At 45.7% G+C, this 21,319-nt stretch overlaps 2 protein-coding genes across 3 annotated transcripts; one reads left to right on the top strand and one right to left on the bottom strand.

Annotated features, from left to right (window-relative positions):
• Positions 1-9,194: 9,194 nt before the first annotated feature.
• Positions 9,195-11,392, bottom strand: LOC134516187 (uncharacterized). The gene is made up of 2 exons (XM_063336126.1): positions 10,772-11,392; positions 9,195-10,202 (listed from the first exon to the last, which is right to left on the bottom strand). Exons 1-2 carry the CDS (start codon positions 10,986-10,988, stop codon positions 9,286-9,288), a joined length of 1,134 nt encoding a protein of 377 aa, XP_063192196.1. The 5' UTR covers positions 10,989-11,392; the 3' UTR covers positions 9,195-9,285.
• Positions 11,393-11,397: 5 nt separating this feature from the next.
• On the top strand, positions 11,398-13,318 carry LOC134516188 (uncharacterized). Of its 2 annotated transcripts, none has more exons than XM_063336128.1 (2): positions 11,398-11,813; positions 12,252-13,318. In XM_063336128.1, the coding sequence occupies exons 1-2, from the start codon at positions 11,648-11,650 to the stop codon at positions 13,151-13,153; spliced, it is 1,068 nt and encodes a 355-aa protein (XP_063192198.1). In that variant the 5' UTR covers positions 11,398-11,647; the 3' UTR covers positions 13,154-13,318. The 2 variants fall into 2 exon arrangements, with proteins under 2 accessions (XP_063192198.1, XP_063192197.1); XM_063336127.1 differs by having other exon boundaries at positions 12,249-13,318.
• Positions 13,319-21,319: the final 8,001 nt, after the last annotated feature.

Genomic DNA, 21,319 nt, shown 5'->3' with positions numbered 1-21,319 from the left:
GGAACTAGACTCGTTCCCAGGGAAATTCAAAGTTATCCTGTTAGAGCGCATCTGCCAGCAGATGGCCCTGTTAGCCAGCCTACTGCTCTACCCAGATATTCGAGACGGTTTTTGTTTATCACACAGAAATCACATCTCATTTTAATATACTTCGATTGATTTCACTGATTATTTGCCTTACGTTTGATATAAGACAAGCAGAGACAAGATGTTCTTCTGAAGAAAAAAGATAAGCAGAAGGAGCAAAACCGCTTAGTGGCTGAAGCCGGCTCTCGGCTGTGCTTACCATACATGAGACCAGTCACGAGAGGGTTTCAGGGAGAGCAAATATATATCATTGTCAACAACTGTACGATACAAAACCATATTTAGAGCACAGGCCGCTTCTGCTGATGCAGAGAGTGGTTAAGGCCGATGGCACAATACCCAGCCCTGCTTCACATATTTTATTCAAACATTTGACTTTGTGAGAACGTGCATGGGCTATTAACGGAGCAGAACATTGTGTTCGTGCTCACATTCAGTGGGACAAGAGTGTACCATTCATTGGTGCACTGAGCTTGTACGACACTCATGACACATGTAACTTTTTATGGTTCTAGACAAACACACGTGCTGCTATCAAGACAATAGCCAAAAAAAACTGAATTCAGTGTACTGCCATGTAAGGGAAGTTTGATTTTGCATGCGCTTTAAGGACAGACTGAAGTGGAGATGACATTGGAGGGATCCAACTTTAGATATTTATCTTAGCCAAACTATAAGCAAATCAGGAAAGAAGTCTAAAAACATTTAAAATTTTGTTCTTTCAATTAAGCAAGTCTTTCCTCTCCTGTCTAAAACAACAATTTGCTCCTGAGGCTCAAGTTTTGACCCGTACATTTTCAGAAATTTTTTTTAATGGATTCTTATCCTTTTTTGCATAAAAAGCAGTAAGAGTTTTTAAGCCTCCAACTGGAAAAGCTACAGATATTGTATTATCACAGGCCTCAAGGCTGTCTGCACCATTTATAATCCATCCCTTCATCAGAGAACAATAAAGAAGAACAGATTGGTTTCTAAGCACAGTTTGTAAGAAGTGTCTCACAGTCTGCTCCTCCTTGCCTTCCTGCCAATTTTTCTCCCCAGAAGCTGTTGCGTTCACATTCTTCGGAGCATTTGCAACAGAATATTATCTTGTGATGGGGTCAAGCAGCACACTAACTCTTCAGAGTCAGACTTCTCTCCTTAGCCTAACTGAAGTCTTAACAGCATGGGTAACAACAGCTCTTCTTGCCAGCAGAATAGCCTCCCTGTGCCTGCTCTGGAGAAGGAGAATACAGCACTTCATTTAGACGCAGTGTGTTTCTGTCCGCCTCATTTTTTTCTCACCCACCTACTGCCTCCTCCTTCCTTCTCTCTAAAAATCCCCTACCACCTGAAGCCAACATACTCATTCATATTTTCTTCCACCCTGTTGTACACATGGAAGACAGGAAATACATTAGGAAGCGTTCACAATGTCAGGTCATGAGATAATGCAGAATATTCGCCATATTTTCTAGACGTGGAAAATCCTAACTTACAGGTTACAGTTGTGAGTTTTTCAGAATATAAATTTTATTTGGGTCCACTTACACAGGCAGCTCTGCTGACCACCTCCCAGCACCTGAAGCACAGAAACCTTTCACCCCTAGAAGCCTTGTATAATTTAGTGTGATCTAAAATGCAGCACATTCATCCTTTTTCATGAGACTGCTTGCAAGCTGACTGGTATTTTGTCCTTCCTTAAGAAGCATTCAGTATCTGGCAGGGTTAAGAGCAAAGCTATTTTATAATTTTAGCTATCAGAAAGCTATTTTATATACAGCTCTTTCTCATTGGGATCATTTCCAGCTTCGTACCATGCCTCTGAATGGCTGACCACAGGATCTGTGCTCTACACAAAGACAACCTCTGGGCCTAGACACTGTTCCAGATCACAGGTTTGCTCTGACAGGCAGAAATACTTCTACCCTTTTACAAGGGTGTAGGCAGACTCAAGCGTCTTCCTCTGCATGATCACTCTTGAGCCATGGAAGACAGCACACAATCTCAACTTTCAGAAGTAGAGGGAAGCCCTACAGCTACCAGTGCAGGCTGAAGACAATTCCTTCAGCTTGTGTGCACATCACAAAAAAACTGAGATTGAACCGCTATCTGAAGAAGAAAGACTGGAAGGGCAACAGTTTAGATACCTACTCAGAACAAGTTTCACTCTCTCCAAAATTCAAAGTGGGGAGGACATCCCTTTAAAACACTGCTGAAACTCACCATGTTCACAAGAGTATCTGTATAGAGGATCCAGCATCCCCTGAAAACATCTGCCTTCCTGATAAGCTCACAATCACCTTGCAATGCAGAAAATCGTACATCCAAACTTCTTTGTCATTATCTGAGTTGCTTAGAATGTAAGTGTTCCCCACAAAGAGCTCAGACTAATGCTGTGCACTAATACAGTGCAGCTGGCTGAAAAGGCAGGATGCCAAAAGATGAAGACAAGAAAAAAAAATGCAGACCATAAAGTATCAACCTAAACTTTAACTGTGTTTTCAAGGAATTCACAGAACTCAGTATTAATACATGCTACTTGACCAGTGTTGTATACAATTTTACTTACATTGTGATACAAATCTCTTGGAAAAAGACACTAAGCAAACATTTATATTGCAACATTTGGCATTATCTAATTGTTTCTGCTCCATCTAATCACACACATCAATCCACCCAGGGGATTCATCCATGTTCCCAGAATTTACAGGAAGAAAACAAAAATACTGCTTCATTCCGAGTGCAAAATACCCACCTTGGCAAATCACTCCAAGAGCAAGGTTTTCGTTAACAAAATAAATCAGTTTCCAAGCTTACAAATATTGCAGAGCTGCCCACTTTAAAAATATCAGAGCAATTACTTGGGGGAGGACACAAGTCTAAATTATCACAATGTGTTTACGCCTGAACAAACCTCCCTGCAGGATAAGGCAAGGAGCAGCAGCTACTCAACTCTTTGAGGGAAAAGAACTTCTAATAAATGGTGGGTTTAGCTACTGAAACATCTCATGGTACGTGGGTACTGACATGCTTTAGAATTATCTAGCATGAAGACAGCTACATTACGCTATTGACTGAGCAAAAAAAAAAACGTCCTTGAGCAAAATATGGTAGTAAACATGCAGTTTTATTCAAACTCTCCCAACTATGCTTGTTCTGTCACAAGAGTCATTTCATTTAGATCTTGGGGACAAAGCACCACCATCTCAGATGAACACAACATCCCTTGCCTTCAGCATCTCTGAGCACAGGGGCTGCAGATCAGTTAAGGGAGGCTGTATTCATACCATTGGGTTTTATCTGAGAAGTTTTAAGAAATTGTCCAGTGCCAAGATACTGAATCATAGAATACCAGGTTGGAAGGGACTGTAAGGATTACCTGGTCTAACTTTCTTGGCAAAAGCACAGTTCCTTCTTTTCGAACCACAATAAATGCATTGAAATGAAGGCTTAGTACTTCCATGGGAAAAAAGTTCAAGTGTTAATACAGGGTATCAGCACCAAGGAACATCCTTTTCCTTGGTTAACTGGGCTGAAGAAAACTTATTTTGCCCATAAAGACAAAGGATTTGCCATCTAGAAGTGTTAGCCTACAACACTGATTTGAATCTTACAGGCTGAATAACTGCTGTTTTTCAAGTTCTGTGGAAGGTGATATGAGGTATAAAAGCTGTTAAGGTCAAAAAAAATTGTGCTCTAACAGTAAAATGCTACTATAACCACATATTATACCTGGTTGGTTTGTGTGCTTTGGAAAACATTTGCTGCTCGCCTGCCAACAACTGGCAGGGGGCTGTGAAGTATCTTTGCCAATTGCTCAGCTGCCTTTAGCTTAAAGAAGGGCATGAAAGGCGTTTCATTCTGAAACAGAACCAAGATGTTGGGGAACAGACAAGAGGGATTAGTGCACAGTTTACAGCTATAGCAGAGCTATGAGAAGACAGACTACCCTACAATCATCCCATGGTTATAGCTTTTGCGAAGTGTATATAAAAGTGCAAAAGACAGTTCCTCAAATTAGTATAAAAGAGGTAGCACAAGAACATTGCTTGGAACAATTTTAGCAACAAATTCCATATTGGCTTTACTCCTGGGCTCTAGCGAAAGCAGCATATTACATTCCCATTTCAGAGAGCTGCTCCTAATCCAATGACTGAGGTATGGTCAGGTCTGGACTCTGATGGATAATTGATTTGTTCTTGGTGGGAAGCTACACGTAAGGAAAAAAGCATAGGATATGTGGTATGCGTGTTCTCTAAACTCTTTCCCTTCTGCCAGTACTTCAAGGCAACGTAAGCAGCAAATAAGACACAGGTATGGTTAAGCAACCCGTTGCAGTGAATGCACAGCCAGCCTCAGAGAATGAGATGGCAACACATTATGACACCTCATTGGAAGAGATGATTCAATGAGTCAGTAGCAATTGGTGCATTCGGCACTATACCAATGCTTCTGGCCAAACTTGCATCACAACACATAAAGCAGAGCCTTCTTCACTTACCTTGATTGAAAAACATGCTTTTCCTTTAGGTATCTTAAAATAAATGCACTTTTAATGCCTATACAGCTTCCAAGTTTGCAACATTAGCAATTACAAATCTCCTGAGGAGGTATGACTTAACAATATGAAATGAAACATCTTCAACAGAAAGCCAAAGCAGGGTAAAGAGAGCGCTGGCATGTCGTGCCCAGTGTGCTGCTATTAGAGCTGATGCAGAATGTCAATGTCCTCTTTGCTATATGGAGTAGAATGATTAAGTCTCTTCAATTTACAAGTAAACATTACAACTAATGGATATATGTATGTTAAAGTAAGTAGAAGGAAGAAGTCAAGGTGACAAAAGACTTCTAGATACCCAAAAGGCACTTTAGGGATGTTTCAGGTAACAAATCAATGTAACTCCTCAATCTTTACCGTCTTTTGCTAGCTACTTCCCTTCCAGGTGCTGGTTGCAAACAAGAAACAAAAATATGGGAGATGCAATTGCTTGCATTTGCAGATTGCCTCAAAAAGCTTCCTCTGCGCTTTTTATAGTGCAAATAATTCTCTGTATAACCACTGAAAAGAAAACCCCAAGAGGTTTGAAGGCATTTGCCTGTTTATCCCTAGCTTTCTGGACTTGGGTCTTCACTATCAAAGAACACTGAGTGCTATATTAGCAGGGGATGCTTTCATTCTACATGCAAAAGCATGGAGTACTCATGGATCTCGGTGTGAAACCGGACAAATATCTGATTTAGTTACCTACTTCATTTCCAGGAGATATGGAAAGAAACCATTTTTTTTTTTCAAATCTCATCCATTTCAGGAACATGAATGAACTCGGAGGTACAGGTTCAACAACAGAAGTTTTAGCTGTGTAAGAACATACACTTGATACTTGATTAATTAGTACCACAGTGATTAATGGGTAACATTATTTCTGTTATTCTAAGGAATATGTATTTGATATAAGCATTACAATCAGAATAGAATCGAATGCATACCAACCAGGTGTACAGAGAAAGTTCGGGGCTTTTTTTTAATAAAAAAAATACTACTGATCACTTCCCCTTTATTCTTGAAGAGTCTTATTAGTTAAATTCAACAATTAGAAATTATAGAAATTGTAAGTGTTCAGGCTTCCACATGAATGATTCACCAATATCTCCACATAATACAGTGAATTCCCACAGCAGACAGCGATCCCCAGTACAAAAGTAATTTAGCTCTTTCTAGTCAGTATGCTCAGCCTTTCACCCTTAACATGATAAAAATGTGTGAAATCAGTAATTAACATTGTAAGAAAGAATTGCTGGTTGAAATAACTCCCCATTTCACTTCTCAAAGTAAATACCTTTCTTATATCCCCTTCTGCTTCTATTCAGGGTCTTTAGAACAGCTAAATGGAAAAACCTTGCAAATGTTAATTTGTTGTAGAGAGAACCATTTCAGGATTCTGAGCTGATGATGCGAACCTCCTAACATTCAGGAGAAAACGGGTCTCATTTACTTACCAACTGTCTCAGTTATGCATTTGTCATGTAAAGAGAGACCTATAGCTCCAACAAGTAATTATAGATCAAGCACTGCATTTATAACCCTGTTATCTGAAAATATGCCAGCCTATCAAAACAGGGCTCTTTAAAAAGCTAATTACCTCTGTGATGGCTGTTCCTCAAAAACAAATTTCTCTTTTACTCAATGCTGGGATCAGAACTCAGTGGAGTTGATAATTATAGTTGATTGTCCGTTATCTCTCCAGCTATTTGCTAGATTTCACTTCCTCTTAGTGGGGTACAAGATCAAAATCTCTGGCTACAGCTAGAGAATGTAGGTAGAAATAAGAACAAAGATGATTTTCTCTTCTGCTTCATGTATCACACAGACATAGAAATTACAGCTAAGACAGACATTCATTTTCCCAGTATTGTAGAGCAATTATCACGGCATTTATTTGCCAAACACTAGGTTCTCTGGAAGACAGACTTACCTCTCTCTAAGGTTTAAAAACAACACATATATTAAAGGTGCTAGCATTAATACGGCCATTCCTGTCTTACTAGAACATCCACTTACACTCTAAAAATATTTGCAAGGTTTCCTGTCTTCCCATTTGGGAAATCAATTAAATGGGAGAGTCCTAGCACAGAGTTAAATGGTCACTGACTTGGTTTTAGACCAAGTTCATTTTGGTAGTGTAAGAAATAAGTTCCGGTCCGAATGAAATAGGCTCAGGCAGAATCCTCTGTGAAGCACATTTTTATTCACGTTCTTGCAAGAGCGGGTGACCTAGCAAGTAGGCACACTTTTGGTTCTTGAAACACACCTTTTTATTTCCTAATCCCCGGCCGAATTTTCCTTCCCCTGTTTCCCACTGGTTAGGTACTCCAGGGTCCACAGTCTGTCCGAGGTGCCTAAAATCCTTCCCAGATGTCCTCCCTCTGTTTACTTCTCCTTATGCTACACCTAAAGGGATTGTCTGACTAGTTTATTTCTTTTCTTTTTGGTAAAATTGCTCAATGTCATTAGCACTGGTTAAATGTTTGACTACCCTTCTAGTCACTAATCCGGTAAGAATCAGTTTGTCCTTTTGTCTGTGTGATAAGAGATGTTCTACAAGCCTTTGCTGGAGTCTCTTTGTCTTAGTCATTCCCTTATCACGTCACCTCTGATGGAAATGGCTTTTCTCCTGTTGCAAAAACAATACCTGCCTTTCTTACAATAGGTCTGGTGCGGCTACTTTGATCTACTTGCATAGAGGGTTAAAGACAGGGAGATCACTTAATTACTGTCACAGGTAAAACAGACTCAACTTGGGAAAAAATAATTTATTGCCAATTAAAATATTTGGGTACTGGGAAACAAAAATATGAACTGGGCAGCCTCTTACCTCTTGCTACAGAGGCCACCCCTGCAGTCCATCCCCCTCCCGCCCCTCTACCAAAACCATGCCCCATTTAGCCAATACACAGACCTTTCACACCAAGGCAACAGACGGTACTAGAAGCTGGCATGCCTGGGTACAGCACAGGCCAGTGAGCAGACACATCGCGTACGCACAGGACAGCAAAAAAAAAAAAAAATCCATCACAGCTTACACAGAGCACAAAGCAGTTCCTTATCCAGGTATGTTCCAAGCGTCTGCTCAGCCTGACTGGCAGCAACAGCAGCTGGTGGGCACCTCAGGATAAGTTCCTGTGCAGATGCTACATCTGCATCACCTTAGCTCTATTTACATTTAGATTTCAGGCACAGAAATTGCGATATAAATAAACATTTCTAGTGAATAAAGCCACACAATGAAAAAGACAGCTTTTAGCTGAAGTTAAAGATCTCAGATATGGTCATAATCGTGGAAGTCTTGCCACACTTTAGTTAATTCCCACAGTGAACACAACAACACTCTCACAGTAAAGAGCAGCAGACTGGTGCTGCTCTACGTAGACAGCATTAATTTCTACTAACCGGAAGTCTCAGAAATCACGGCTAACTATCCACATGGAGATCAAGCCAGCATTAAACTTCAGCTAGCTCCCACAATTCTGTAACCCATAGGTTTTGGGGTTTTTTTTAGAAAAGGGCAGAGTAAGATAGAAAACTAGCCTGCTTAGCAGTAGTCATGGCCCAGGTTTGGAGCAGTGATAGTAATAAGGGTGATCGAAAGTCTTGCTCACCGCAGTTCTCAGCCAGCGGACAGTCTGACTCACCAACTCCCTTCCCAGTCCAGCCATATGGTGAAAAAATATATTCCACCACATGCTATCACAGTACTACAAATGCTATGATTACAAAATTAGAAGTATTCGAGCTATTGTACTTTATGATTATGGTTGAAAACTCAATTTTAAAAAGTAACTTAAAACTCAGGCAAAAAAAGAACAGGTTGAATTAAGGACAGCAAGTACCACAAATCATTATCATAAGGAAATCATTAACTGTTAAGTGAACCATGTGCCATTTTTGTTATTTAAAATACTGATTAGGCTAATTATGCTCAGAGGGAATTGGGTCTAGAGGATTAAATTAAATATTTTCAGAGGCAGAGTTTGATGAATAGAAAAGCTCCTGTCTCCCATTTAAACAGGACAAGATATCACTTTGAACATCTTATGAATATAAATGCTTTAAAAAGCTCATCCTTTGGTGTCTGTTATTGGGCTAATAACGGAGCTTTTGACCTTAGTGGCGTATCACAGAATCGTAGGGGTTGGAAGGGACCTTCAGAGATCATCGAGTCCATATGTTAGTGTTAAAAAGTGTACAGCTATGCCAAAAGGCATTACAATTTAACTGCCTCCTGGCTTACAATGATTACCTTAGAGTCTCAAGAGCTTTCCTTCAAAACTTCAGTCTGTCATTCCTTGCTCTCAAAGCCAAGACCACAATTTCAGTAAAGAGCAACAATATTACTAGTAGGCAGAGACTTTTTTTAAAAAAGGAAACATTTATTAACTCACACTATACAAGACAAAAGTGCCTGCAGACTTGCTCTGCCAAGACCGACAGACAAGGTCCACACACAGCAGGTTTGACACCCCCACCCTCAACACCACAGACTGCACAAGCAGCAACAAGTGAGTGAACTTCAGAGACCATCCCACTGTGAGGTAGAAAATTAATTACAGGTGTTAATATTAAATTACTGCCAAAGACTAGAAACTATACAGTTAAAAGCCAACTCTACAGAAAGAAGGTAATTCATTAGCTTCTTCTTTCCCTGTTGGTCTCCATGGCTATGATCTCTCTGGGATCACACAGGGCCATCTTGCCAGGCGAGTGATGTCTTCCCCAGCATAACCGCAGCGTGCAGCAGTGATGGCAGTCCCCAGACGGAAGGAATGCACGCCATACTGCTCCGGGCACAGCCCCAGCAGCCGCAGGGCCCATCGGAGAACAGTCAGGAACTCCCTCTTTGTTACGGTCCTATCATCTGAGTGCATGAAGAGTGGCCCTTCCAGCGGCGAACGAACTGTCACATAGCTCCGGAGCGCCAGAACAGGGCACACCCACGGCTCTCCAGACAGCCCAAGGCTGATGACATGTCTCTCCTGACCCACAGAAGAGTTATGCAGACAAATCGCCACTCTCCTCTCCGTCAGCTGGAGGTCACTCAGGTACAGCAGCTCAGGCTGCTGTACATCATGGTGCTTTGCCACCATCTCTCCTATTCGAAGTGCCCCAAAAAAAGCTACAGTAAATAATGCACGGAACAGTAAGCATTCATAATGAGTTACGCATACAGACTCCAGAGCTCCTAAGAGAGATCGCAAGACCTCAATTGTTATAGGCAAGTATTTATCCCGCAGGATGCCTGCTCGACGTTTCAATCCTATCATCATGCAATGGGTTATAGGATCTACCAGAGGATCGGGGTTACCAGTCAATTTTGATAAATAAGAAAGTGCTGACACATACACCAGTGTCTTTGAGGATGAATTAAGAGATTCCATGGCCAAGAACCCTCTAACTTGCTCCTCTGGAATTGGCCAGGCTGCAGGCATCCCCATGCTTTTCCTAAAGACAAGGAATTTCTTCAGTCCTTCGAGGTAGGCTTGCCAAAGCCTACTATCCCCCGAGCACTCCAACAACGACAAAGTCTTCAGAGGCCAAGGTCCCAAAGAATGTTTCCGAGGACAACTAAACTCCTGTCCTACAAGAGAGGATCCTCATTAGCACACATATGCCACTCAGAGCAATAAAGAAAGCATTCCTCAGTGCAATGTACCTCTAGACAACGCTCTGGCGGTCTATCCGATAAATCACACACATCCACACCCAGAGCTGTTAGAGAGCTATTTTTTCAAACAAGAAACATCAAGCAACATACCAGGCACATTTCAAGCAATAGATCTGGTAACCCTCTGGGAATTTACAAGTTTGGGGAGTAGTAACAGAGAAGAGAAGCAAAAAAAAGAACGTTTAAAACGAAGTTTAAAGCTTTTTAGCATGGCTTACACAGATTATGACTGCAAAGGGCACAGAGCACACTCCCACCAGAAGACAACATGTTTTCCACCGCAGGAAGGTGAACTCCCTCGAGGCCTCCAAAAGCTCCGGCCTTGCACAAGAACGCGAGCACAACGAAGGACACGCTGCCTGGCGGGAGCCACGGCTGCCAGCGACCCGCTCGCCCCCCGCCCGGAGTCAGATGCCAGCCCCACCGAGTTACCACCGCCGCACGCACTGCCAGCCCCACGGCGCAGCACGGCCCGCACTTACCAGGCACCCCCGCGCCGCGCTCCCCGCACCGCCGGGAGGCGCCGGGATGCGCCACCGCCTGGGTCCGACACGCTGCTCCTCGGCTGCCACGCGGGAAGGTGGCTGCTTGCCCAGCGAGGCCCAGCTCCAGCCACTCCATCCCCGGCTCCCGGGCCAGCAACGACAGCATCTCCCAGAAGGGCGCGACGGCGGGCCCGGCCAGAGCGCTGCGGGACATGGCCGGAGGACCAACGCTCCGCCCGCCACACAGCACGGCAACTGTCACAACAGCCCCCCACGGGCCCTGTTATAGTGGCGGGGCGGCTCGCAACGCCCTCCTCCGATTGGTTGCTCCGAGCGGCCGATAGCGAGGGGCGAGGAGCCGGGCCCGGCCTGAGGGCTGGAGGGCGTGAAATGTATGGGTGTTTCCCATGCTTTTTTCTGCTGAAACCTGAAATACGGACAGGTTTACTGATAAGGCTAAAAGGAGAGAGGAGCGCTTGCCGTTATCAACCCATTGTTCTCCCGTATGAGTCACGCAGCGGAGGCGCACCCGGGGGCGCACCCTCTGTCCCCGCCGGCACCTCCTCAGTTGCAGCGCAGCGAAGGCGATAATGGGCCATTTAGGCCCGGGCAGCCAAATCCCACCCTGCGGGCGCCTCCCGGCCCAGCGGGGGCGGTGGGACCCCGCAGAGGCACCGTCCGTCAAGCACAGGGAGGGGCGGGGCGCAGAGCCGCGCGGCGTGCTCCCCCATTGGGTAAGAGAGGAGCGCAGGGCGCGCGGGGATCGCTCCGATTGGTCAGCGTTAAGGAGCAGGGTATAAAAGGGCAGCGCGGAGGCGCCCCTGAGGACTGTCCTCTTCGCACGTCTGAAGCGTGGACGGCATTTTGTTGGTGATGCAGAGAGGGGTAGACGAGCCGCTTGTTGCCTCTTCTCCCTTCTGGGCGCTGCTGGCCTTGCTGCGGCGGGAGCCCGGTATGGGATGGCTGCCATGCGGCCTGGGTGGCTGCAGAGGATCGAGGGGTGCCGGTGGAGTGGACGCTGCCAGCAGGGAGGGAGCTGGTGAGTGCAGCCCTGGGGGGGTCGGCTGGCTGTGTGGTGGGGGAGGTGGGTAGAAGACTTAGGGGACCTGCGTGCACTGCCGAATCTACTGCTAGTTTGTGGTGGCTTTGTTACTCCCAACCCCTTGTTGCCCATTGATGGAGGTCTGGGGTTGCAGAAACCTTGCAGTAGTGTGCCGGGACTGTCGGCAGGCTTGAGGTGTTGCTTTAAAGAGAAAAATCACTGGGTTTCATTGGTTTTTTTGAGATTTTAATCCTTCTCCTGTACTCTGGTTCTTGAAAGCTGTGCAGAGGAGACTTGTAAGAATGCATGCGCTGGGATTTTTCAGAGAAGTTCAAGCAGAAGCTGAAATGTGTTGAAAGGGAGGAAACTTCTGTCTGCTTTACTGTATATGAGACTGCCTTGCTTGCCACTGCTAATGCGCATTTTCCTCAGCAGGTGAACTCAGCCAGGTTCCTGAGAAGCATCCCTTGGGCCCTTGGCCCCTGAAGTCTCTGCTGTTACTGGAGGACTCAAGAGATAGCTGCTTATGGCAGGTCTACTATGAGGGCCTGAAGAATTTCCTTGCCTTTAGAGAAGGCATGTTTCTGTCTGCAGTCTGGCCAATTCCAGTGGATCAAGTGAGAGAGTTCTTGGTCGTCATGGAGTCCCAGGATCTGCCTCCCACAAAAATAATAATGTATATGGAGGGACTGTCCTTCATCTCCAGAATGGTAGATCTTCCTGATCCACTTCAAGATCCTGTTATCTGCCACATGATATCAAGGTTGAAACATAGGACTGGTCCTTCAAATGATAAATACTCTCCTGTAACCATTGAAGTGTTAAGGTCTCTCCTGGGGACTCTGGAATCTGTGTGTAGCTGTCCCTATGAGTGCATATTGTTCCGTGCCATGTTTACTGTAGCTTTTTTTGGTGCACTCCGTATAGAAGAGATGGTGGCAAATCACCAAAATACAGCACAGCCGGAGCTGCTGTACCTGAGTGACCTCCAGCTGACTGAAGGGAGTGCCAACCTTTGCTTGCATACATCTCATATGGGCCAGGAGAGGTTTTTGATCCAACTGAGATTATCTAGAGAGATGTGGGTATGTCCTGTTGAAGCTCTCCGTATCTATGTGGCAGCACGGCCGCAAGGAGAGGGCCCTCTCTTTGTGCACTCTGACAGTATGGCTGTGACAAAAAGGGAGTTCCTAACCATCTTCCGCTGTGCTCTTGGGCTTGTTGGACTTCCTCCAAACCAGTATGGTGTGCATTCCTTCTGGTTGGGGACTGCTGTAACAGCAGTATCTCACGGGTATTCTGATGAAGCTGTTAAGAGAATAGCAAGGTGGTGGTGAAGATCCTGAAGAAGACCTGGTTCCGTCTATCTTTCACAGTAAAGGGGTATCTTCTGCAATGCAGAAATCTTGTGCTTTATACAGAATAAACTTTTGGTGCTCTGTAAAGTTACAGAGAAGGGGAGTAACTAGTACAAGGTGACTTTTCCCACCTGGGACAGTTTTGAGAATGGAGTGTCAGCAGTTTTAAAACTGCTGTGACTTGTGGGTCTGTGTGCACGCTATTTGGCATGTTTGTTCTAATTGTATTTTGACCTTGTGTAAGGTTATATTAAACTGCACTTTCTCTCAATAACTTCTCTGTTCTTTCTGTTACGCCCTCGTCAAAGGCTGTTGATCATAGTGGTGACAAAATAACTTCATATAATGAGAAGTGAAGCTAGCTGATAGTTGGTGATTGGAAGCTGTGTGTGTGAAGGGAATTTAGCTGTGAACTGATGTGTCACTAGCAGGGACCCTGTTGTCCAAGTTGCAGTTCCACAGCAGCTGCAATCTCAGTCTCCGCACCCAGAACGTGTTCCCTGTGGTGATTCTTACGATCCTTCACTGAGTCCTCTTCAAAGGACATATCAAACCTGGGTACAGACCAAAAGCAGCCTTTAATTGAAATGTGGCTAACATCAAAGATGATCCTGCTTGGTTTAAAGGACCCTTTGTAGCAGAGAACATAAGTTAAGAGCTAGCTAACACAAAAAACCCTCATTCTGTAATTGGAGCACTTGTTAAAGAAAGACTTAATGCAGATTAAATAACTAGTGTCTGAGAAGCAGGATCATAAGCAGGTTGAGTGTCACCTTTCATAACGAGGGTGTTTGAAGTCATGACATCCCCTGTAGTGCATCACAGCTGCATGTTCAGGAGCTGCTTAGGTGACAACTAGGTCTACAGAAGACAACCAGCGTTATACTGCACTTTTCAATACCCAGTCAAGTTTCTAAGAGGATCTTTAGTTACAGAAAGCTCTTGCTCTGCTCTTCATGCAGAGCACACTGCAAAGATGGAGATGTGGTAGCAGACAACTGTCTGTTAACTCCTTGGCGTATATTTGGTAGCTCTCCTTCCACGGCATTACTCCAAGCTGTTTCTGAATTGGCACACTGTGGTGCTGAGGCTGCATCCCCATCATCCTGCCTCGTACTCAGGAGCGTGAAGTGGTATGTCAGAGTGGCTAGAGCACTCTCTGTGACTGCAGGTAATGGGTTTAGTTAAAATATCCATGTGCAAAGTGTGCCAGAGGAAGCAGAAGTCTTAGGCTAGGGGATGAGAGGGAGAAGGAAGAGTTTGGCTTTCCAGCCTTGGTTATCGAGGGGAGCAGGGTGAAGGCTTGCTTCGGCAGTGAGGGGAACACTTCCGTTTATTGTGAGAATGCAAGTGGTTTCTCTGGATCACAAATACTGGACTCAAGAGGGAAAAGGGGATTTGTTAGGGAAGGAGAAGTAGGATGCTGCTTTGTGCATGATGGTGGGGGTGGAAGTGACTGCACAGGCCCAAGCGTTTGTGGGCATGGCTGCTCAGCCTTATGTTGTGTGATCTCACATGGAGTCCTGGATTGCTCTTTCAGCCTGAAACTCGAGCTGGCATGTGGCAAGGACAGGTTGGAGAACCTGTTTCACTGACCCTTGTGCTACCAGAAAAGTGCTGATGTACGTCACGGAAGCGTCGCAGGCTGCAGAAACCAAGACAGCACAGGGAACAGCAACCTTGAGGCTGTCCTTGGGCGTTCAGTTGAACGCTCATCCTGTCCCTACCCAGCAGGTCTCTGTTAAGATCCAAGTGCAAATTGATAATCTTTTCAAGGCCATAAGAAGAGTGCTTTCAGCTACAATGATGGTAAATGCTCTCATTTTACTGTTCTTTAATTTCCTGAGAGGGAAGGGGATGCTGGCCTGTCTCAGAAACCAGGGTATTCGTGATAGTAACAGTGAGGGCTTCACACTAAGAATCTCAAAGAAATGGGCTGTATCTCCATACTCATGTCATTACAGTTCACCTAAGAGATGGGACAAGAAGGGATGTAGAGCTCACTATAGCCGACTCAAAGCCAGGAAAGCCTCTCTGGGTGTCCCCGGTGATGATCTCCGTGATGCCAAGCAAGCAGGGAAGAATGGCAAGGGAGGAGGAACTCACAAAAATTGTCTGAATGCCGCTGTGCAGAGCAGCCATCCCACAGTGGTTCCTCCTCATCTCTGTAAGCAGTTCCAAATGGCGATGGTTATTTTTCTCCCAACAGGGAAAAGGGTTCCTGAGCAAATGCTTAAGGCTGTGCTGCACCTACAGGCTCACAAGTGTTTCAGCAGCAGCTGCCGTAAGCCCTTTCTCATCCACCGCTGTTGATTCCCTCCCTGTACCACCCCCCTCAGCTAGTACACTTCACTTGGCTGAACTTGAAGCAAATCTAAAAACAAACAGATTAAAAATAATCAGATTAAGTTTATCATGTAGATCTACAAAAAGCTGTACTGAGGCCAAGTAAGAAAATGGCACGGGTTGGTTCTCCTGCCAAAAAGTTTTCACCAAATTACATCCTGAAAACACCTCTGTGAAGTAGTCTTCCTGGGGCGCTATCTTCCTACACTGCAACCACCCAGAGTTTTAATTGTTGCCTGTCCTGAGGCTAAGTTACTGCAGCAACAACTCCTGGATAGCAAAGCCAGGCAAGGGAAAGGAAATTACACCAATTTAACTGATGTATTGTTAAAACTTCCAAGGAGCTTTCCCTGCCGGGTTGCTAAGCCTTGTGCACATCACAGGGGGGAAGCTTTGCTTCACAGAGTAAAAAATTCTGTAATCCATTGGGCACAACAGTACTGAAATGCAGCCACTTCCTAAAAAAGGGGAATTGATTGACAAATTAAACAGACAAATTTAACCCTATTTTACCCTAGCAATGTGACCACATATTTGTAGATAAATATGTCACTGATAGACACTTGTTTCTTCTTTCCAGGCTCAGTCTGTAGCACAGTGGGGCAAAATCATATGTAAACACGGTCCTGAAAAAGTCAAGGTAAATTAATGTAAAGGCTGGAGGTAGCACACAAACTCCTTATGGAGCTCAAGCCTTAGACACCATGTTCTAGAAATTGGAGAGCTCAGACCTTAAAATTATTAAAGCCTTTTGTGTGGTTTCACACACCCATTCTGCATTTAGTATTTATAAAGATACCTGATACGCTTTAGCCACAAATTCCCACGGCGTTATGCAGGCTGGACCCCAATGTCCAGTACAAGCCACTCACTTAGATTTACTCAGCTCTTTACTTCATGGCACATCGCCCTCATTCCTTCAGAAACTCAGATTTACTTTAAGACTAGGTCAATTTGGAACCAGGTCTTGCATCCCAGCTTGGCTTTCCTGACAGCACGCTGTAGTTTTAGCTGCCTGGTCACTTCATGGCACACCCCATCCTCTCGCCCCCAGCCGCTCGGCAGCGTGAGCTCTCACATCCTCATGCTACAGCCATGTTGTACAGTTTCTTTGCTACTAACCTTTGGAATGAAAGCCTTTAGGGGGTTAAACAGCAAAAATCATAGAGGATTTTACTGAAAATGCACTGTTGGTGGTCATGCAATAGAATAAACCAGCGCGTGTAATATTAGTGACCAGTATACCCTGCGTGTGATGTCTGAGATAAATTTAACAATAAGCGTGGGAGGAACAGAGGCAATGCATGTTGTCTGTAGAGCTTTGGCGTCCCACTCAAGCATCTTGTTCCTGCTGCAGTGTCTCTGCAACTCTGAATGTATGGACACGGCTATCTTTCTGCCACTGAGGTCACATTAGTGTCAGGGCATTTTCTGTTGGCTTTTTTTCTTTTTCCTTTTTTTTAAATAAATATATTCTTCATTCAATAGATATTTAAGTTTTAACCCTCAGCTGATCCCTGGTCTTTTCATGCCTGGACACGAGATGATTGCCAAAGGCTGGTTCTTCCACAAGCATTTCTGGCCCTTACCACGTAGTTCACAAAGTGGGTTCTGCAAGTGCCCAGATCTCAGCCTCTTGGCATGCTTTGGCAGTTTCACAAAAGCCCACCTACTACAAACCAAAACGCTAAAAGAAATTTAGGAGACGCATCCACCATGTCCTGAGACCTGCTCTGCACTGGGTGGTGCTCACAACAAGCCAGAGTAGCTGGTAAGCAGATGCCATCCTCCTGCCTCAAGCACGCTCAGCCCTCAGGGCCATCACTTTCCGCAAGACTTGGTAACTGCAGTCACCCGTAGAGACACCTGAAGGGACCTAGGAGTGAGACCAAGTGACAGTGCATAGCACTCCAGACCCCACTGCACCCACACAGATCACCTGCTGCTTTCATGGTCAGGAAGGAATCGGTAGGCTCAGTGCACTGCAGAACAATGTCCACCCATGCATCCGTACATGCATTCACGTATGTGTTCATCCATCCATTCGTTCATCCATGCATCCATGCATCCACCCAGAGGTGTGGGTAAATGACACTTGAAAGGTTAAGAGCTGTCAGACCCAGCTGGGCTTGCAAGACCCAAGGGATGGCTTTCATGGGCCACAGATATTGTCCCCACTAGGGTCCCCAGTGCTAGAACTTAGACTAGCTTCTTGGACAAACAGTACGCATGGAAAATGCACCAGATTTAGGCAGCTTGCCAAAAGCTGCCTGTGCTTTTGCTGGGCCCGTTTTAGCAAAGTTTAAAAGAGACAGGATGACTTTTTCCCAGATCTTGACATTTAGATGTGCCCTGGCTTGGCAAGCCTCCATTTTGTTGGAGGAGAAATGCTGACGAGCGGGGCAGAGGCAGTGAATCGTGCGCAGTGGGTAGCTGCCAAAAGGAGGAGGAGGAGGCAAAAACGTTTAACTGCTGATCCGATCAGGCATTTCGGCTGCCCCTCCTCGACGGGCTGCACTTCACCAGGCATGGGTGGCAGGGCTTGTACCTTCCTGCGCTCGGGGCTGTGACCTGCCCTGGGCTTTTCTCCTGCAAACCACTCTTCAAAGAGTTCAGAGGGGACAAAAGCGGCCAACTGCTCCTCCTCAGGAAGCACCCACCAAGCTATCCCTTCAGATTGCGGAAATGCAAGGTCGGAAATGCAAGGTCACCCTTGTGGCCGAGGACCTTGTATGCCCTTTTTTGGGGCACAGAGAGTTCAGGGCTGCAGCACCTCTGTTGCTGGGAGAGGGGTGGGTGTGGACCCACCACCCCCTCCACGGTGGCGGCGGTCACACACATCACGTCCTGGGCTGGTTGGACCACAGCACCGTGCCTCCACACCGGGGCCGGCAGCTCCACGGCCAGTGCCTTGTGGCGTGGGGTGTGAATCACATACAATCATTCTGTGACAATTTATTTTATCCAAATTCTTTCTAGTCGGGAGGCAAAACGCACCTCCCAGCGCACAGCCCGTTGCGAGAAAAAAACGCGTTCCAACAGAAGCCTGCCATGCACCTGGTGAAACGACCCAGTGAGCTGCCTTGAATTCAAGCCGGTGTACCGAACATCACCGCCTGACCTGCTGCTATACGGCTGGAAGTTTAATTTGGGGCTTTTCTTTGTACAGCCTGAGTGAAGGCAGGCTTTTTGGCAGGTGTTTCCGGTGCAGAGAGAAAACAGGCCCCTGTGGTTAAGCGGCGCAGTTTGCTTCAGCTCGCTCGCCAATCGGCGCCCGGCCCCGGCGGCTCCCCCACCTTTATCTGAGCCCCTGCGAAAAAACTCCAGAGCCAGGAGAACATTTTAACACCCAGCACTAACCTCAATAATCTAATGTTACACCAAGAAAGTAACTTTAAAAAGGAAAACAAAACAAAACAATTTACTTCGTTTTCTGCAACAGTGGCTGCAAAAGCTGGGCTCGGGCAGCGGTGTGGTGGATGCTGACAGTGGTTCCCATGCCCAGGAGAAGCTTCCCGGCCTCCCCCAGTCCCTGTCGCGCATCCCCATCCCTGGACTGGCTCATCCCAACCTGAATGGAAGTGTGGCTTACCTGTCTCCTTTCCACCAGGGAGACTGAGGAAGAATAAAGACCTCTGAAGGCTCCCGAAGGAAAGTTAAGGAGCAAAATTAGGCCGAAAAATGCAGTGATGGAATATGTGGTAATCCTCCCATGGGCAGAGCACAGCCAAGCCCAGCGTGAGTGCAGGAGGCAAAGAAAGGCTTCCTGGGCCAAAGATTTGGAGGCATGCCTATCGCTACACCTCCAGCCATACAATAAGCCCTGAAGCAAGCTCAGCTTTTTTCTTCTTCCACAAAATTTCCCAACCTGGTCCTGCAGAAGCAAGCAATAATCTTTTTTTCTTGTTCTTCTTTTCTTGTTCTTCTCAAGCCTCTGAAGTGTTTGGGTGCCCACCAATTTCAGTTGGGCTGTTGGCACCTGAGTTGAAGATGCCACTTTGAACACTCCAGCTCCCATTTCTGCCAGAGGTCCCTTCCCCTTGTGTTTCTCCAGGGCAGACCCAGTGTGCTGCCTTGGGTCAGCCTGAGACAGCCAGGACCATGGGAATGCCTGCAGGCACACAGTTTGTGGCCATAAGGTTTCTCAGCTACTTAATTTTCCTACTACATACACACAGAAGCAGCTTTGTTTTGACAGCCTATCTTCCTCACACCTCTCCTCACCCACCATCCAGAAACAGGGTGTTCCTCTGTCTAAGAGCATGGGCACATGAAGAAATTAATTGACGGTGTGAATTTACAGCATGTCATTTATTCCATGGTAACTACCCATGCGTACACACTCCTACTCATCAAAACACAAGGTAAAAAAAGGTGTAAATGACTTCACGTTTCATCAAAGAGCAAGAGCAATCACCCAGAGGTATTTTACCCAAGCAGCTCACTCCACAGTAAGCTTTGCCTTACTTCTGGCCTAATCCAGCCCAGTGTGCATCACTTCGTCTCTTTGTTTCAGGCAATTAGCTCCCTGGCAAACATAAAAGTGTTCCTTTAACCAAATTATGTGTCCCTATTTGTGTTCTGGGGTACAGGATAAGGAAGACCTTACCTCCTTTTAAATGGGAGTGTGGTCAGGTTCCCATTGAAGGGGAGTTGTTATCTCCCGTTAAGTGGGAGATAAGGGACCCAGTAGCCAAACACTTGTTAGTGCAGGACTCAGATTTTCACAGAGTTATCAAGTCGTTTTATTTATGTGATGGTGTTTCTCCTCATCGTAGGTAGGAACCAGCATTTAAAATTCAGAAGAGGAATGAGATTACACGGCCAAGAGCTCTCGTCTTATCTTCAGACTTGGAGTTGTACACCTTGCAATTGATCAGGCTGTCTGAGTCGAAAACTTCCCGGTCACTTTAATTTATGTGGAACAGCCAATTTTTGGTCACCTTGAGCCCAATAGCATCTCACCAGCTTCCCAATGGCAATTATCTGTGGAGAGGGGGTGACAAATGCTGGGAATGCTGGTGGCAAACTTTTCAGTGAAGTATTTTTTCTCCTAAAATCTCTGTCGAAGGAATACTCCATGAGAAGTGTTATTTAAGAGCTAGTGAATGTTAAAGGGAGAGAATACTGTTTGCTGTAGGAGGGTATGCTGCATGCCCTCCCGACGGAGCTGGAGACCACAGGACAGGGGAGGCGTCCAGTAGGCAGAGCCCAGTGACTGTCATTAGTTGGTTCTTGGTATAGCTAATAAGGAAGCCAAAATTAATAGAATTTGTAACTGCATACTGGATGCACTTTATAATTAAAAGCATTCCCAAACCATAGCGGCTGCACAGCGCAGAGATCTACAGGTGCACTCAGTAAGGGAGAGGGAGGTTCGTCTGATACCAAAGATGTACATCTGGGAGCTTCCCCCTCTTCTCTCATTGCATCTCTCTGAAAAAAACACAGGAACGTGTCCTAATCTCACCAAACATTGTCTGGCACGCGGGCAGCAGAGGCCTCCTTATTCCACTGCAGTCTCCTTGAACAGTTTCTCATGTGCGTGGACCTCAGGGACGAGACCTCGTCCTTTCTGCATGCACCTCCCTTTTCTCCTCCACGAAGGAGATAACGAGAGTGGGTGGGAGAGCTCAGCTCCTCCCTGAAGGCATTAAAGACTGAATTATTGCTTCAACTGTTGGTACAACGCCCACTGAAGTAGCTTCAGCTCTCCTCCCCCAGAACCCCGAGTAAAATTACCGAGTGCTTAGCCAGGTGGAAGGAATAGTATTTCGTTGTAATAATTCAGCTGGCATA

The sequence above is a fragment of the Chroicocephalus ridibundus genome, chromosome 5, assembly GCF_963924245.1.
Source record: "Chroicocephalus ridibundus chromosome 5, bChrRid1.1, whole genome shotgun sequence".
In the NCBI taxonomy this organism is placed as follows: domain Eukaryota; kingdom Metazoa; phylum Chordata; class Aves; order Charadriiformes; family Laridae; genus Chroicocephalus; species Chroicocephalus ridibundus.
The sequence above is the reverse complement of the archived record's forward strand: the minus strand, read 5'-3'. Positions and strand labels throughout refer to the sequence as shown.